Source organism: Anomaloglossus baeobatrachus, chromosome 3 (genome assembly GCF_048569485.1).
Source record: "Anomaloglossus baeobatrachus isolate aAnoBae1 chromosome 3, aAnoBae1.hap1, whole genome shotgun sequence".
Lineage (NCBI taxonomy): Eukaryota > Metazoa > Chordata > Amphibia > Anura > Aromobatidae > Anomaloglossus > Anomaloglossus baeobatrachus.
The window spans coordinates 387,926,184-387,943,931 of NC_134355.1; the positions used below are offsets into that span (position 1 = coordinate 387,926,184).

General features: G+C 42.0%; 1 protein-coding gene across 4 annotated transcripts in view; it reads right to left on the reverse strand.

The window, feature by feature from the left end:
• Window positions 1-17,748, reverse strand: part of KCNQ5 (potassium voltage-gated channel subfamily Q member 5) — an 894,563-nt gene that overhangs the window by 366,220 nt on the left and 510,595 nt on the right. For all 4 annotated transcript variants that reach the window (XM_075340207.1, XM_075340208.1, XM_075340210.1 and 1 more), the window contains exon 2: window positions 8,974-9,064. In XM_075340207.1, the coding sequence (XP_075196322.1) occupies window positions 8,974-9,064 (91 nt within the window). The remainder of the gene's footprint in view (window positions 1-8,973; window positions 9,065-17,748) is intronic.

Sequence of the window (17,748 nt, forward strand, 5' to 3'; positions counted from 1 at the left end):
CTGCAGGAGGTTTGTAAAGGATTTTGCGGGACTATCAGCCCCCTTGACGGACCTTCTCAAAGGCAAGAAGTCCGTCATGGTGCGCTGGACTCCGCAGGCCGAGGACTCCTTCCAGGCCCTGAAGGAGGTCCTGTGCGGACAGCCCGTTCTGGTCAACCCTGATTTCCGGAAGGAGTTCATTGTACAGACTGACGCCTCGGAGGTCGGCCTGGGGGCAGTGCTGTCTCAGGTGGTACAGGGGGAGGAACACCCCGTCACCTTCTTGAGTAGGAAGCTCACCCCTCCCGAGCGGAATTATAGTGTAGTGGAGAAGGAGTGCCTGGCGATCAAGTGGGCCTTGGAGTCCCTACGCTATTACCTGCTGGGACGGCGGTTTCGCTTGGTGACGGATCACTCTCCACTGGTCTGGATGAGGTCTGCCAAGGAACGGAATGCCCGGGTTACCCGGTGGTTCCTTTCTCTGCAGAACTTCCGGTTTACGGTTGAACACCGGGCCGGTAGGTTGCAGGGCAACGCCGATGCCTTGTCCCGCGGCCCGTGTTTGATGGCTGGAGTTCAACCCCGCACGCTTGAACTGAGGGGGGGGGTATGTGAGACTGTGACCGGGGTTATCTATGACGGCCGGTATGTCTCGCCCCGGTTGTGCTCACTCCATGATAGGAAGTGAATCCACTATAGGGTTAATGCTGTTTCCCTACAGGCTGAGGGAAGGGTTAAATAGAATCAGGAACAAGGGCAGGTGTGCCGGGTGTGAGGGAGTGAACACAACTCCCTGAGTTTTCTGCTGGAGAGGCACATGTATTGTGTTATGGACTTTTGTTTTGGACATTAAACCGTGTGCTGTGAACCTTAATGCCTGGATCCCGTGTCTTCTGCTGAGCAGCCGACCTCGCTACCTCACAATATATATAATGTAAACCCCCAGGGGTGTTTTTCTGTGCTTGCATTTTGGGCATCAGACTTAACCTGAGTAGGAATTCCACTAATTCCAAGTGTTCAAAAAAAGTTTTTTGAGACCCTCCTCTACGTCTCTTCGCGTGTGTATCAGAATATCTCTTTTTGGTTTTTGGCAGATGTTTACACCACTAGGTGTCTTCAAGGGGCTATTGCAGTCCCTCAATCTAATTTTTGGCAGTCTTTGTACTGAGTGCATAGGCTTTCTGAGTGCAGAAATCCAACTGCCTAATATGAGGCCCTCCTTTATGGCTAATACAGGGTGTATCAGAGTCCCTCTTCTTTCCAATATTTGCCAGTCCTTGCATTGTTGCATAGACTTTGTGAGTTTCAGAATCCCTTCTTCATAAATTAAAAAGGATGTGCCTGACCATGTCGCACACATCACATGCCCAGATAAGGTAGTAAAATGTTAAAATTACATTTACCGTTGAATGTTTTTTTTCATCATTGAAAGCAATGAGACAGTACAAAAAAGTAAAAAAAACGCTGTGTGAATGTAACAATGAGTAGAGGAGGCATTTTAAAAAAATAAATAAATAAATATAATAAAAATGTTCCCCTTTTTCAAATATACCTTATATTCAAGTCATTATGCAAGAAACAATGTTTTCTAACATTTTTTCCTCTAAAATCCATTTCATTCTCACTTTTGTATATTTTATTGCCAGTACGTAAAAGTGGCCTAACACTTTGAGAACATTGTTTCCAGCAGTGACGTGAGGACTCAAAGATTCATCCAAGCATCTTCCCCAATGCTGTTCCCATTCCATTTGAATGCCGTTTCCATCCATTTTAGCAATTTGCATACCCCCCAAACATCCTGGGACAGTCTATGCTCAATTTTCCCATTGACTTCCATAATACTCGTTACTCAAGACAAGCATTCTCTTTTGCTCGATTCGAGTAACGAGCACCCCAGTATTTTAGTGCTCACTCATCAATAGTGGTAGGTTCTAAATTCATAATAAATGGAAAATATATGAGTATTTTAACTCCAGCTTCACTCATAAAAAAAGTCTGGAAATGGTATTAGTTGATTATACAGTGACAAACAAATCTCACCACCCACTACAGCTTCGAGCATGAGACTACCATTATTTTATACATAATCATCTTGGCTACCTCGTACATAAATTGACTTGCAACTATTTAGCATATGATTACTTTTGCAGATTCTTATCATGTTACATTGTTACTGTTTTGCTCCTGGCGTTTGAATAAATAAAAAAGTCTTTCTGTATACTACAGATTACAACATGTTCTCACATTCATTAATAGTTCATTATGTTAATAGGTTGATTCCTAAGTGAAAGGTCACTGGTTTGAATTGAAAAGCAACCATGAAGAAGATTTCCCAAGAAAAGAGAAATAGAATAATCCGGCTCATTGACAGCGGTCTCTCAGCCAAGAAAATTGCCAAATTGCTTCATGTGAGTGCCAGAACAGATGAAAGAATATGAAATGAAGTCCATCCATCCAAAGCCAAGAGATGTAAATGAAGGCAAAATATTGGAGTCAACAAATCGGCTCATCACAAGGTCTATCAATACTGGCACGACAAATACGGCAGTGAAGGAGACTCGTATGTGATGCATATTATACAAGTCTGGAATGGTGACTCAAAAGAAGGTGAAGAAGCCTTGATTTCAATATTAACATAAAAAGCGTCGGCTCTAGTTTGCAAAGAAGTGAGCAGTAGAAGATTGAAATGGGTAATTTGGAGTGAAAGTCAATAGACAAGGCACTGATGGGGCAAATGGGTCTGGAAGAAACCAGGAAATAAAGGGCTAATGGATTGAGAAATTGAAGAAACTGTGAAGATCAGTGGAGCAAGCCTGATGATACAGGGCTGTTTCACAGCCAAAGGCATTCGATACTTGACCAGGATCAATGGTCTCAATACTCAGCTACATTTAGTATCATACAAGACGAGTTACTTTGTACACTTGAGTACTATGGTATAAAAAGGATGAATGAGTTTCATCGGGACAACTACCCAAATTATATGTCGAGATTAGAAAATAAATGATTCAATGATAATGAAGTTGAGGTGCTGGATTACTCCCACAGTCCCTAGACCTTAACCCAATTTAACACTTGTGGGTAGAGTTGAAAAAAAAGCTGTACACTACACTGGGAACATGTAGAAAAGACCTGGGACCAGATTTCAGGAGAGACATGCTTGAATCTGATCCAGAGCATGCCAAGAAGCTAACGGGTAGTACTGAAACCCAAAGGTACATTTACAAAATACTAACAAAATAATAAAAAAATTAATTTAGATTTTTAGTAGTAAAACAGTAACAATGCAGTGACATAACAAGAATCTGCATAACTAATCATATGCTAAATAGTTGCAAGTCAAATATATCTGTGAGATAGCCAAGATGATTGTCTATAATATGAAGGTAGTCCAATGCTCAAAGCTGTGGTGGATGGTGAGATATGGAGTTGAAAGTCAAAAGTTCAAAACATTATTACCGTTTTGCTTGTCAGTGTAACTTTCTACAAATCCTCCTTGGATAAAGTATTTCTTGATATTTTTTTCTGCAATCAACATTTAACCTACAACAAACATTGTGATTATAACAAGGGGATCTGTCAACAGATTGATGCTGTTTAATCTAAGAGCAGCATGATTCCAGTGATGTGTCATTTACTGGACTGTTTGATATAGTTTCAATAAAATCAATGTTTTATCTGGAGAAGATTATCACAAGAGGACGATTTGTCTCATGCCATGTAGCCCTCCTGCTCTGTATAACTCCGTCCCCACCACTGATTGGCAACTTTCTGCTTATATACAGTGTAGACAAAAAGCTGAGAATCATTGTTATGCGTGGGGTTATACAAAGCTCAGCATTCAGAGAACTGCTGAATCTGCAGACCAGTAAATTAAACATCACTGAAATCAGGGTCTCGATCTCTATATTATGCTACTCTCAGAGTACATAGCATAAACTTGGTGACAGATTCCCTTTAGGCCTCTTTCACACATACATGCCTCCAATACGTGTTTGGTCAGTTTCCGCACGTACCGGAGACACGTACACACGTAGACCTAAGAATTCCAATGGATTTGGATACACGTATGTATTTACGCACGGAACGTGTGTCCGTTACGTACATACATGTGTCCGTGTGTTTCTCACGGCAACATGTCCGTCTTCTCTCTGGCATCACGGGTGTCACACGGAATGCAAACTGGTCACACATAACACAAACGGACCACACGGATGTGTTCCGTGTGACATGCACCCGAAGAAAAGACATGTGTCTGCGAGAAAAAAAAAACAAAACTTTACTCACCTTTTCCAGCCCTGCAGTCTCTGCCGCTGCTGTCACTTGCTGCCGACCGCCGCTCATTATGCGTATTGAATATTCACTTCACTGCGGCCGGAAGCAGCAGCAGCGGGGAGTCAGCAGGACCGGAGACCGAAGTTCAGCACCACGGACAGCAAAGCCAGGGACAGGTGAGTAGAAAGTTCCCGTTCTCCGTTTGTTATCACGGATAACACATGTAGGCAATAAACACGGCTCACGGAGGGCAAAACGCTCCTCTGACACGTCCGTGAAAAACGTGTGTGGTTTTTCACGAACGTGTGAAAGAGGCCTAAAGAAAATCCAATGTTTTAAGACATTCGATTTAGTCATTTTGGTGATAAAAACAATATATTATAAAATATCTGTTCCAGTCTCACTAAATTCTCAATCATTTAGATTTCTTTCTAATATTTTTTTAAGTATATGAGGAAGAAAGTGAAATAATACTTTTGGGTAGCACTGTTGTAGGTAGCAGTCTGTCTGCCATGGATGTGAACAGCAATGAATATAAGTTTAAGATAAAAAAGATAAAAGTGGCTAACAAGTGTTTTAGTCCTAAAAACCAGAATTGAATGTGCTTGAAAGAAAGAGTAGATGTTCTCCCGTAAACTTCTAATACCCAAGAGGCTCCTTTTAAAAAATAGAACTTTTAGGTCAAATCAATATAAAATACAAATAATCTTGTTTGACAACAAAAAGAAAGTTTGCAGAGTGTTATATTTTACGGAACATAACAAAGACGGAGTTAGCATGATCTCTGGTGAAAAGAACTCGAACAGTGTATATATTTATCTCTGCATTACGTGTCTCGGGATATCAAATGTTCACTGAAGTGTTGATATGACAGGAAGAAAGAACAAGAACCGAAGCATGTCAAAGAGAGGAAAAGGTTAATTGATCCCACAAGACTCTATTTAGCCTACTGTAAGAAGAGCTGAAATTCCGAGGAAAGTCGGTGCACCTGTGTAGTAAGAGTGCCGAACGGAGACGCCATAAACCAGTCTCCTAGTGATTTCACAAATCCCCTCAGCATATGAGTGAAAACTGAAAGTGTAAGTACTCGTCTTACAAGGGGTGAAGTGTCATTCAGCAACTAAAAGAACATAACTTGCCAGGGTGATCCCTTCCCCCAAGTTTTAAATACCTGTTCAATTCTTGATGCCACTTGGCAGTCACTCAACACGAAGAGAATGCAACATTATCAGGGTATTAGTGAACTATATAAACATAGCGCTCGCCCTTATCTCAGGGTATATTTATCTGCTCTTTCTCAAAACAAATTGTTTAATAGCATTTAGGAAACTACTATACACAGTTTGTAAAGATTATATTTGATAACTAATGTTTTCTTACTGTAATGTTAGTATTAGAATGGCAGCTGTTTACAGTAGACGGTATTTTCTCAATGCCATGCTGACACAGATGATCACAATATACATTATGACAGCTATCTGAGAGCTCGTGGATTAGTGTTGCTTGTCAAGTGAGTCATTACAATGATACTACAGTAGAATAGTTATACAAGTTTAATGTAATGATGAAGTGAAGTCTTGGGAACAAGCCTTATATCTACATCATAATGTGGAAGGGGCTCTCCCTATTAGGAATCTCCCCCTCTATAAGTCAAACAAAGAACACTGCCACAAACAGTCAGAGGGCCCAAAAAGTCTGTCCAAAAAATGGGCAGTCCTTTGATTTTACTGTCTTTCTTTTGAAGGGGCATTAATCAGCTATTGTTTACTATGCCTTGTGAAAAAAACTAATCAATAGAAGACCTGTCAGTGGAATTCAGACGCATACAATCATTTCTTTTTCATACAACCCTTGCGGTTATTCACAACTCTAACAACCCAGTCTGAAATACTGTATTCCTCAGAATACAATGAAAATAGCACATGTTCATCTACTGCAGCAGCGCTTGGTCTTCTATGGCTCATGTATCATTCATAGCACATCTCCTGCAGCAGCGCTGGGTCTCCTATGGCTCATGTAACATTCCTAGCACATCTCCTGCAGCAGTGCTGGGTCTCCTATGGCTCATGTATCATTCATATCACATCTCCTGCAGCAGCGCTGGGTCTCCTATGGCTCATGTAACATTCATAGCACATCTCCTGCAGCATTGCTGGGTCTCCTATGGCTCATGTATCATTTATAGCACATCTCCTGCAGCAGCACTGGCTCTCCTATGGCTCATGTAACATTCATAGCACATCTCCTGCAGCAGCGATGGGTCTCCTATGGCTCATGTAACATTCATAGCACATCTCCTGCAGCAGTGCTGGGTCCCCTATGGCTCATGTATCATTCATATCACATCTCCTGCAGCAGCGCTGGGTCTCCTATGGCTCATGTAAAATTCATAGCACATCTCCTGCAGCAGTGCTGGGTCTCCTATGGCTCATGTATCATTCATAGCACATCTCCTGCAGCAGTGCTGGGTCTTCTATGGCTCATGTAACATTCCTAGCACATCTACTGCAGCAGTGCCATTCCAGTGATGTAGGTGCTGTGTATCCTATGGCTCATGCAACATCGATATGCCATCAAAGCATAGCACATATTTATCTACTGTAGCAGTGCCATTCCAGTGATGTCAGAGCTGGGTATCCTATGGCTCATGCAACATTGATATGACACCAGAGCATAGCACATATTCATCTACTGCGGCAGCACCATTCCATCGATGTCGACGCTGTGTATCCTATGGCTCTTGTGACATTCATATGCCACCTAAGCATAGCATATATTCATCTACTGTAGCAGTACAATTCCAGCAGTGTCGGTGCTGGGTCACTTATGACTATTGTTACATTGATATGCCACCAGAGAATACCATAAATTCATCTACTGCAGCAGCTTCATTCTAGTGATGTTGGCATTATGTGTCCTATGTCAGCGCTAAGTCTCCTATGGTTCATGTGACATTGATATAGCACCAGAGCGTAGCACATATTGATCTACTGTGGCAGTGCCATTCCAACTATGTCGGCGCTGGGTCTCCTATGGCTCTTGTGACATTGATATGCCACCAGAGCATAGCACATATTCATCTACTGTGGCAGTGCCATTGCAGCTATGTTGGTGCTGGGTCTCCTATGGCTCATGTGACATTGATATGGCACCAGAGCATAGCACATATTCATCTATTGTAGCAGTGTCATTCCAGCTATGTCGGCACTTGGTCTCCTATGGCTCATGTGACGCTGATATGCCACCAGAGCAGTGCTGCCTGTTAGCAGCTGCTAATGGGCAACAGTTCTCACTCTTATTTTTAAGATTCATCCAAAATAAGAGTGAGAATTGCTGCCCTTTTGAGGTCACTGATTAACTGCAGCACTCAAGTGGCTTAATAATGTCAGTAGAGAATGCTGGTGGACCCAGTACCGATATCACTGGAATAGCACTGGGGCGGAAAGGGAATGTTTTTTTTTTGTAAAGTGTTTAAGAAGGGCTTGTTCGATTAGTGGACAACCTCTTTAACACAAAGTTTGTTTTCAACCAAAATCAAATTCATGACTTTTTTCTCCTTGTGTATAATTTTATAAGCATTTCTTACAAATGCATCAAATTTCCCATGAGTTGAATAAAGTGATTTTACCCAAAATATAGTAAATACTTCTGTGCATTCATGCTATGTAGACAGTGTACATTTGGGTTATGCACTGGAAAAACATAGGTGTAATTAGACCAGCAAGTTTACATTATTATACGTTTTTGGTTGTATAGACTAAGATATCCAACAAAGCTAAGCTACAAAGAGGCAACCAGTAAAAAAAAAAAAACGTACAGGATTCTGTAAAATACTTTGATACATTGCAAACTTTTTGCACAAGTCATAAGTAGGCAAAAATGTTGCGACTTTTGCCAATTTTATGCCAAATTGGGTGTTGAGGTGGCAGGACGGAGCTTGGTAAAACCCATCTGGCAAATTCACGCCAACATCATTAGGTGGTGTAAATTAAAATAGAAATGTACTTCAGTCCCTGACTGAAGAAACACCTTGGTAGAGGTGCACGCCTGGTAAAAGATGTGCCTAATTTTTAAAATGGAATGCACCTTTTAATTATTTAAGTGTATGATATTCCCTTCATTAAAGGGGTCTTCTCAAGTTAAAAAAAGTTATTCGAAAAGGTAGGGGATAACTTTCCGAGTGCTGGGGGTCCAACTGCTGTGCCCCCCTTTGATCCCAAAAGCTGAAACTCTGAAGAGCCCAGGCTGAATGGAACAGGGGTCGATCATATGCAATACTACTTCATTCATTCTTAATGTGAGTGTCAGAGATGCACGAGTGCAATGCCCAGATCTTTGGTGCTTCTATGAGAATGAATTGATAGGCAGTGTTCATGACCGACCTTCCGCTCCATTCACCCGGTTGAGTGCACGCAAAATTATCCCCTAAAACACCAGTCTTAATGAATCATGTCTATAGTATGTGTGTGGTATACTGAAATAAAAAATAAGGTTGCAGGATGTTCGATATTGTGTCCTCTGGTAGTGTAGACCAATCCACATTTCCTAACGAGAGGGTATCTTGGAGAACACAGTTTTATTAGAAATTTAGAACATCTCTTAATAAATTTAAATCAATTTCTATACTACCTGAAAACTAATATTTTAGAATATTTGGGAATATTTGATGTAAACATTGACTTCACAATTTGTCACCATGTATAAAATTGTGCCACCTACCAGGACAAAGAGGCAATATGATGCTTGCTCTTGATGTTCAGGGATGGTGGAAAACACTGACAAAATTAAGCAGCTGAAGACAAGAAGAAAGCTGAAAAAAAGAGAAAGAAATATGTTTCAGTTTTCTGGTAATTCTTTTCAATTAAATATTTTAAGCGTAAGTTATTGCACATTAGCTCACATTGTACTCATTAAACAACATATATGCACAGGGGTGTAACAACAATTCATTAGGTTCAACCGCAGTAGCTACAGAATAAGCCCTCCATTTTATTTTTTTTTTTTTGTAGACTGAGTTAATAATGCAGCATAGCTAGTTTTACCTGGGAAACAAACAGGTAGTGGATATTAGAATTAATTACAGATACAGTTATATAACCGCAAGTATGCAATTTGCATACTTCTGGCCACATTCCAATTAGATATTTGCAGTTTTGCTCAATACAAGTAAATTGAGCAAGTCTGCACATGTCTAGTCGGAATGCGGTTGGAAGTACGAAAATTTCATACTTGCGGTTGCATAACTATCCGGTCTTGCTGCCGGCATCAGAGAATAATAGAGTGACTAAAAACTCTCGTCATCACAAATCTAGATAGCCCCTTTAATAAATGAATGTCTACCAATAGCTGAGCAGATCTGTGAAGACTTTGCACCGCAATCTGTTTATCAGTAAAAAGTCAAGTGGCCAAGTGTGGAGACACGAGGTTCAAGGGTGCTTTCATCCGCTGGCCTGGTTGTTGTAAACAGACTTCGTGGCCCAGGGCTCATCCCTCTAAACATCCGTACTCCATCTCTGTGGGAAGAACATTGCTCAGACAATAAGGGGTGAGGTTACCACACTCTGGTAAGATATTAGTGGGTTTCCAACAGACAACAGTATATAGTACATTCCCAGTAAGGACATGAGATTGTTCAAGTGACAAAGTCTCACTCTTCAATGATTCATCAAGTATTAGAACCTCTACAACCTAGGGGCATCCAGGGCCACTACCCCTGGCAGCAGCACTCCGCTTTTGGCAGGTACCCACTGAGAGGAGATAGAGGCAATTGTTTGATAGTTCAATTGTCCTCCAGATGTCACAGATTAGTACACCATAGGAGGCTGATGCAATTGGCAGGCATTAAAAAAGTTAGAATGCAAAAAGAGCACCGAACAGTCCAATATGAAACAATGGCCCATGTCTCTTGACTCACCACTTAAGGCCCCGTCACACTAAGCAACATCGCTAGCGACATCGCTGCTAACGAACAACTTTTGTGACGTAGCAGCGATGTTGCTAGTGATGTCGCTGTGTGTGACATCCAGCAACAACCTGGCCCCTGCTGTGAGGTCGTTGGTTGTTGCTGAATGTCCTGGGCCATTTTTTAGTTGTTGCTCTCCTGCTGTGAAGCACAGATCGCTGTGTGTGACAGCGAGACAGCAACAACTAAATGTGCAGGCAGCAGGAGCCGGCTTCTGCGGAGGCTGGTAACCACAGTAAACATCGGGTAACCAGGAAGCCCTGTCCTTGGTTACCCGATATTTACCTTTGTTACCAGCCTCCGCCGCTCTCACTGTCAGTGCCGGCTCCTGCTCTGTGCACATGTAGCTGCAGGACACATCGGGTTAATTAACCCGATATGTGCTGTAGCTAGGAGAGCAAGGAGCCAGCGCTAAGCAGTGTGCGCTGCTCCCTGCTCTGTGCACATTTAGCTGCAGCACACATCGGGTAATTAACCCGATGTGTGCTGTAACTAGGAGAGCAGGGAGCCAGCGCACAGTGTGCGCTGCTCCCTGCTCTCTGCACGTGTAGCTGCGTGCGCTGGTAACCAAGGTAAATATCGGGTTGGTTACCCGATATTTACCTTAGTTACCAAGCGCATCTTCCACGCGGCACTGCTGGCTGGGGGCTGGTCACTGGTTGCTGGTGAGCTCACCAGCAACTTGTGTAGCGACGCTCCAGCGATCCCTGCCAGGTCAGGTTGCTGGTGGGATCGCTGGAGCGTCGCAGTGTGACATCTCACCAGCAACCTCCTAGCAACTTACCAGCGATCCCTATCGTTGTTGGGATCGCTGGTAAGTTGTTTAGTGTGACTGGACCTTTACAGTACAAAGGAACAACACATCTGGCAGAATTAAGAATAGTTCACCCCCACACAAGTGGCCAGATTTTTCTTATTGACACTGAGTCATCACACCAGGTTTTACATGAAAACACCCACAAAATTGCTGCAAATAATAGAAATCTGAAAAAAAGTAATTCTTTGATAGGTTTCATTATAGCTACAATATATAGCCCCTTTATTAGAGTGAAAAACTGCTAAGAACACTTCATAATCTAGAGGACTTGGTTATTCCATGTGTTACATTTCCCCTACAATGGTAGCTGCAGGAGAAATCTAAGGCCTACTGTGTTGCTGCTTCTCCTAGTGATGCTCTATAATCTTAAATCTGTTGGCTTCAATTTAAAGAGGATCAAAAGTAGCCAATTCTTGTTTTTAGTATATTTATATTTTCATGGTCTTTTACCAAGGGTGCATGGCACACAAGATTTTCCCAGCATGCTTTTAGATCAACTGGGCAAAGTTTGGCCCGTGGGCCACATTCGTCCCTCTGATTGTTCCAGTTTGACCCACGGACATAGATAGCTGAAGGGCTGAAAACAGTGGACCACGGACCGAACCATGCAGTTCGCCGCTGTTTGTCCACCTCCTCTTGCTTCCCAGTGTCACCGCTATTGGGACCCACAGGGTGTAGACACCGATGAACACATTGGTGGAGGAGGAGCTATTGGTTCCATCTCCCACTAATCAGCATGAGGCACAGCAGACACGATAACGTCACATAATCATGTGTCATCGGAGGTGGGAACAAAGCAGCAAGGGAACGGGAGTGAGGTGAGTATATGGTGTTTTTTTCAAGTATATGTAATGCTTGCATGTATGTAGGAGGCTGTCTGGGGGCTCATAATGTAAATTGAAGGCTTTGAGAGGGCTTATAAATGTATATAAGAGGCTATGTGGGGACTCAGAAATGTATATAGGAAGATATGTAGAGGCTCATGCTGTATTTAGCAGGCTGTGTGGGGCCCTGCTCTATTAGGAGGTTATGTGGGGCCATGCTGCATTTAGGAGACTATGGGGGGCTCATAATGTATATAGTAGGCTATGTTTGGGCTCAGACAGTATATATAAAGCTATTTGAGGCTCATCATGAATATAAGAGGCAATATAGGGCTCATACTGTTCATAGGAGGCTATATGGGGCCATACTCTATATAGAATGGTATGTGTGGGCTCATATTGTAAGGGTAAGGCTATTTCTGGGCTCATAATGTATTTAGGACATTGTTGGGGCTCATAATGTATATAGAGGGGCTATATGGGGGCTCATACTGTATATAGCGGGGTTATGAAAGGACTCACACTGTATATAGAAAGTATATGTTGGGGCTCACACTGTATATAGAAGGGCTATATGGGGGCTCACATTGTATATAGAAGAGCTATGTGGGGGCTCACATTGTGTATAGAGGGGCTATGTGGGGGCTCATACTGTATACTGGGGATGTCAGCATACCTAATTCTGCTCAATATTAAGTGATATTATTAATATTAATATAAAATAATTTTAATATGTTAATATTAATATTGAGCAAAATTAATTTCAGCCTACTGGTTCGGTCCTCCACATCAGTCACAGTCTCTCATGTGGGTCCTCGGGAAAATTAATTGCCCAACCCTGCTTTAGATCATGCTCTGCATTATACCCCGTGAGCATCGCACCTTTGGTAAATTCTAGTGATGAGCGAACTCGTGGATGTTCGGGTTCACTGATTGATTCATCAGCTGAACTGGACCCTGAATTTGACCTGAACCCCATATAAGTTTAAGGGACCCAAACTTATGTGTTATAAAATGATGTTAGTAAGGGCTAGTCGGGCTGCAAAAGAAAGAAAATAAGGAATAAAGAAAGACAGTTATACTTTCCAACCTTCCCCATGATTGTAACACTACTTTGGGTCCAATCATTAGCTCTCATACATATTCACGGCTTTCCCCACATGCTGTGAGTCTCGGCCTCTGTGATTGGTCGCAGTCAGACCACACCACTACCCTTTGTGACAGCGTCAGTGATTGGTTGGAATCACACACGCAATCTGTGTCCCTGTAGTGGTGTAAAAATAAATAATGTTGGGTCCCCATATATTGATATCCAGCGCAGATAAACCTTAGGTTGCAGCCCCCAGCCATGTGCATTATCTTGGCAGTGTATCAAAATACGATGGATCTCATGGGCTTTTTTTTTTTAAATATTTAAATAAATAACTTTAAAAAAATGACATGCCCCATGCCCCAATTTTGATACTCGGCCAAAATAAAGATAACAGCTGGGGGCTGGTATTCTCAGGATGGGAAGGCCTATGGTTATTGGGCCCCACCTAGCCTAAAAATAGCAGCTCACAGTCGCCCAGAATTATTGCATTGATTAGATGCAACAATTCCAGCACTTTACTTGGCTCATCCCAATTGGACATTGGACAAGGGTGTTTTGGGGTTAATAAATTGTAGGAAAAGGGTGGGGTTTTTTTAATAAAGGATTTTTATCTGTGTTTTTTGTTTATTTCTTTTTATTTACAGGATTAGTAATGGAGAGGTGTCATAGACCCCTACTAATCCAGACTTTAATGGCAGCTTTGATTTTTTGACAAATGACAGCTGTCATTAACCCCTTATAGTACCCCAATTGTGACCACACCATGGATGAGCCAGGTAAAGTATTGAAATTATGGCATATAATAGATGCAATATTTCTGGGTGGCTGTGGGCTTCTATTTTAGGCTGGGGTACCCAATAACCATAGGTCTCTCCAGCCTGAGAATAACAGCCCCCAGATGTCAGCTTTATTTTGGATTAGTATAAAAATTGGAGGAGGGGGATTGCATGTTGCTTTTTAAAATTATTTATTTAAGCTGTATGGGGTCCCTCATATTTTGATTCCCAGCCAAGATAACGTGCACAGCTGAGGGCTGCAGCCTGTAGCCAGCAGGTTTATCTGCACAGGGTATCAATATACGGTGGACCCTGCATCATTTATTTTTGATTATTTTTACACTCCATTAGGGGACCCAGACAGCAGATTTTGTGAGGGCAACCAATCAGAAAAGCTGGCACACCGGCAGTTTGATTGCAACCAATCACAGTAGCTGGGGGAAGCAGTGAATATGTACAATATGTAATGAGCGGACCTAGAAGCAGTGTTACAGCCAAGAGCATGGAGACTGGTGAATAATTCCCTTCCCTCATAAAACCATCAAACACCTTCCCCCCCGCTTATCATGCAGCACCACTATCTTAGGCAAAGTCATAATAAGGTAGAAGAAAAGCATTAGTGTAAACCGAACAGTTACCGACCAAAGGTCGAATTTTGCCGTTTTTGAAAAAAGTGTTCGGGAATCTGAATCCGAATGGGCAAGGCTCGTGCAGAATTTGAGATTTGCGAAAAAGTTAGCTCATATCTAGTAAAGATCTAAAAATTAGCATTTAATAAAAAGGCCCATATTCTTGAACTGTATAGTAGATTTATATAGAACATACAAGAAAGTGGAATATTAAGAGGAGCAGCAGCAATAAAATAAGAGAATAAACTGGCCATTTTTGACCTGCTGACAAGTCTTGTTTAGAAAGGGGTTGTATTTTTGACAAACTGTAACTAAATTATTTTTACAGAATGAATGTAGAAACATCTGACAATGGAGGCGTAGGACGGATATCCATTTTTACACTCAGCATTACATATTTTTCAAATCTCTCACTTTCCGAAAGTAACAATCTGATAAAGTACAGTGATATAAACATTCAAATGGATTCAGACCACTTAAAACATTTTAATGTAATACATTAGTGTCTGTAGTTCTTTGCTTTATGACTCAGTGTTCATTGTTTGTGCTGTTCATTGTCAATGTAATGCATCTCTTATGCTATATAATGTTAGAAAGACTAAGCACAAGATGAAATTAAAAGCAATGGTCAAATGAAAAAAGTAGGAGGACACAAGTTTTAAAAAACACAGACATGATATTTAAAAAAACACAGAGGAAAACTCTACAGAGTCGCTCGACATGTGCACTGGCAAGATTAATTCTGATAACGCTATCTCGAATTTGCCTGTGAATCGATAAACTGGGTTGGCTTTCATTCCTCAAATGCATCAACAAAATTTATGAGCCCAATACCCTGTGGCCAGTTTACTTGCTGACCTTTTTGGGCTACTTTTGAGTGGTACTAACAGTTGAATACTGGAAACACCCCTTAAAACCTTCTATGTACAAGGTGCTCTGACCCGTCATCTAGGCCAGTGTTTTTCCTCTTCAGTCCTCTAGTCCCATAGATCATACTTTCAGGATTCTTAGTATTGCACAGGTGATAAGTTATTTCTTGCGCCATACTAAGGAGATCCTGAAAACATGATTGGTTGGTGGTTCTTGATGACTGGACTTGAGGAACACTGGTTTAGGCATCCCTATATAACCCATGTAAAGGTTTTTGAAATTCTTTTGCTTGCTCATTTTTTCTGTTTCTAACACATGTATAAACTGTCAGGTTCATCAATTGTCAGGTTCCTTTTAAAGGGATGCTGTCAAGATGATTTTGCTATGTAATCTGAGGCCAGCATGCTGTAAGAGTTAACATTAAGTTTACATCCAGCAGTCTCTTATCTCACAGTCTGCTTTTTGTTACCTGCAATGTTAGCTTAAGGGGTGCTTCACACATAGCGAGCTCGCTGCCGAGATCGCTGCTGAGTCACGTTTTTTGTGACGCAGCAGTGACCTCATTAGCGATCTCGCTGTGTGTGACACTGAGCAGTGATCTGGCCCCTGCTGCGAGATCGCTGCTCATTACACACAGACCTGGTTCGTTTTCTTCAAAGGCGCTCTCCCACTGTGACACACAGATCGCTGTGTGTGACAGCGAGAGAGCGACGAAATGAAGCGAGCAGGGAGCAGGAGCCGGCGTCTGGCAGCTGCGGTAAGCTGTAACCAAGATAAACATCGGGTAACCAAGGTGGTTACCCGATATTTACCTTAGTTACCAGCCTCCGCAGCTCTCACGCTGCCTGTGCTGCCGGCTCCGGCTCTCTGCACATATTAGCTGCATTACACATTGGGTTAATTAACCCGATGTGTACTGTAGCTAGGAGAGCAAAGCTAAGCAGTGTGCGCTGGTAACTAATGTAAACATCGGGTAACCATACCCGATGTTTACCTTAGTTACCAGTGTCCGCAGCTTCCAGACGCCGGCTCCGTGCAAGCGCAGTGTCGCTTGCACGTCGCTGCTGGCTTGGGGCTGGTCACTGGTCGCTGGTGAGATCTGCCTGTTTGACAGCTCACCAGCGACCATGTAGCGATGCAGCAGCGATCCTGACCAGGTCAGATCGCTGGTCGGATCGCTGCTGCATCGCTAAAGTGTGAAGGTACCCTAAGCCTCTTATCTTTATCAATTGTGGGTCTGAGCAGGTGTGAGCTGTAGTTTGACTCTACCCCCTCTGTGATTAGCAGCTTCTGTCTATGTAAATGTATACTGAAAGCCGGGTGTGGGCGGGGGCAGCTCCCAAAGCTCTGTTACGTACAAATAAAAAAAATAAAATCTTTCACTGTGTCAGAACAGCTACAGCCACTAATCTAAGTGATACAGCGTTAGTTTCAGAATACCTTTGCCTACATCATGCTGCTCTGATGAGGTACCAAAAGCTGACAGATTCACTTTAAAGGGAACCGATCATGTCCTTTATTTACATTAAACTGCTCCCAATGCCTTTTTAGTGATTAAATCTGGCGCCTGCCTTCAGTTCAGTCATGGTCAGTCAGACTCCCTCTTCAAATTACTCACATACCCCGCATTGTGAATGATTGCCATAATTGCCATAACGTCGACCAGTCATGGCAATCTCACATATCTTCACATGCTTGCGCACGGCACCTCAGCTCTCGGGCATGCGCACTGAATTTGGGTGTATGTCCCCAGATTAATTTTGTATGTGCAGATGCTACAGGAGCAGAGTGGCAGGAGCACAGGGACGGTGGTGACATAGGGACGTGCTTAGCATGCGCATTCCCAAGGAGACGTGAGAATGCCCGGAGCATGCGAACAAAAGAAATGAATCTGAGGGCATTCATCCAGATTCAGTACGCATGCCCGGGCAACTGAGGTGCAGTGCGCAAGAGCGTGATGTCGGCCAGTCACGGCAATCAATCACAATGCGGGGGAAGTGCATAATTTGAAGTATTTTTTGTGATAAATACAGAGAACGTTTGCTTAAAAAAAACACATTGAATCCCTAACAAGATATTGGGGACAGTTTAATTCCAAAAAAGGATTTGATAGGCTTTCTTTAAGAAATGACTGTTCACCTCTTAACAGATGTCACTATCAACAGATGTTGTTCACTTCATATATTAGTGCTTTTAACATTATGGTTGATTATTGTATTCTAGAAAAACTTTATACATATCTACTTGTTAATGAGAATATAAAATATTAAACTAGACACCTAAAAAGACATTTGTTTAAGAAGAAATTGTAATATTAATAAGAAGAGTAAGAAGATCTATAAAGAAATAATTATTAACCTGGCATAACCTTGTGTGAACAATAAATGAGTGGTTGGATGATTTTAGAAAGCTCATAATTAATTTGAAATTGAGCATTTTGTTACAATAGGTTTTTATTCTTCAGTTCTGTATTTCAAACAGATGATGCTCTTTGTACTGCGATAAAGCCAAGCATAAAAGTAT